This window comes from Wickerhamomyces anomalus (genome assembly GCF_001661255.1).
Source record: "Wickerhamomyces anomalus NRRL Y-366-8 unplaced genomic scaffold WICANscaffold_4, whole genome shotgun sequence".
In the NCBI taxonomy this organism is placed as follows: Eukaryota; Fungi; Ascomycota; class Saccharomycetes; order Phaffomycetales; family Wickerhamomycetaceae; genus Hansenula; species Hansenula anomala.
In genome coordinates, this window is record NW_017567113.1 from 1646061 (window position 1) to 1646479 (window position 419).

General features: G+C 31.5%; 1 protein-coding gene across 1 annotated transcript in view; it reads left to right on the top strand.

Moving 5' to 3' along the window:
- UBI4 (ubiquitin) overlaps positions 1–419 on the top strand; it is a gene marked incomplete at both ends in the record, with an annotated part of 2615 nt that overhangs the window by 931 nt on the left and 1265 nt on the right. Inside the window, one exon of the mRNA XM_019183613.1 lies at positions 11–369. Coding sequence (XP_019038505.1) covers positions 11–369 — 359 coding nt within the window. The remainder of the gene's footprint in view (positions 1–10; positions 370–419) is intronic.

A 419-nucleotide genomic window follows, 5' to 3' on the forward strand; every position in this document is an offset into this window, starting at 1 on the left:
ACCTTATCAGATTACAATATTCAAAAAGAATCAACATTGCATTTGGTGTTAAGATTGAGAGGTGGTATGCAAATTTTCGTTAAAACATTAACTGGTAAAACAATCACTTTAGAAGTTGAATCCTCTGATACTATTGATAATGTTAAGTCTAAGATTCAAGACAAAGAAGGTATTCCTCCAGATCAACAACGTTTAATTTTTGCTGGTAAGCAATTAGAAGACGGTAGAACCTTATCAGATTACAATATTCAAAAAGAATCAACATTGCATTTGGTGTTAAGATTGAGAGGTGGTATGCAAATTTTCGTTAAAACATTAACTGGTAAAACAATCACTTTAGAAGTTGAATCCTCTGATACTATTGATAATGTTAAGTCTAAGATTCAAGACAAAGAAGGTATTCCACCAGATCAACAACG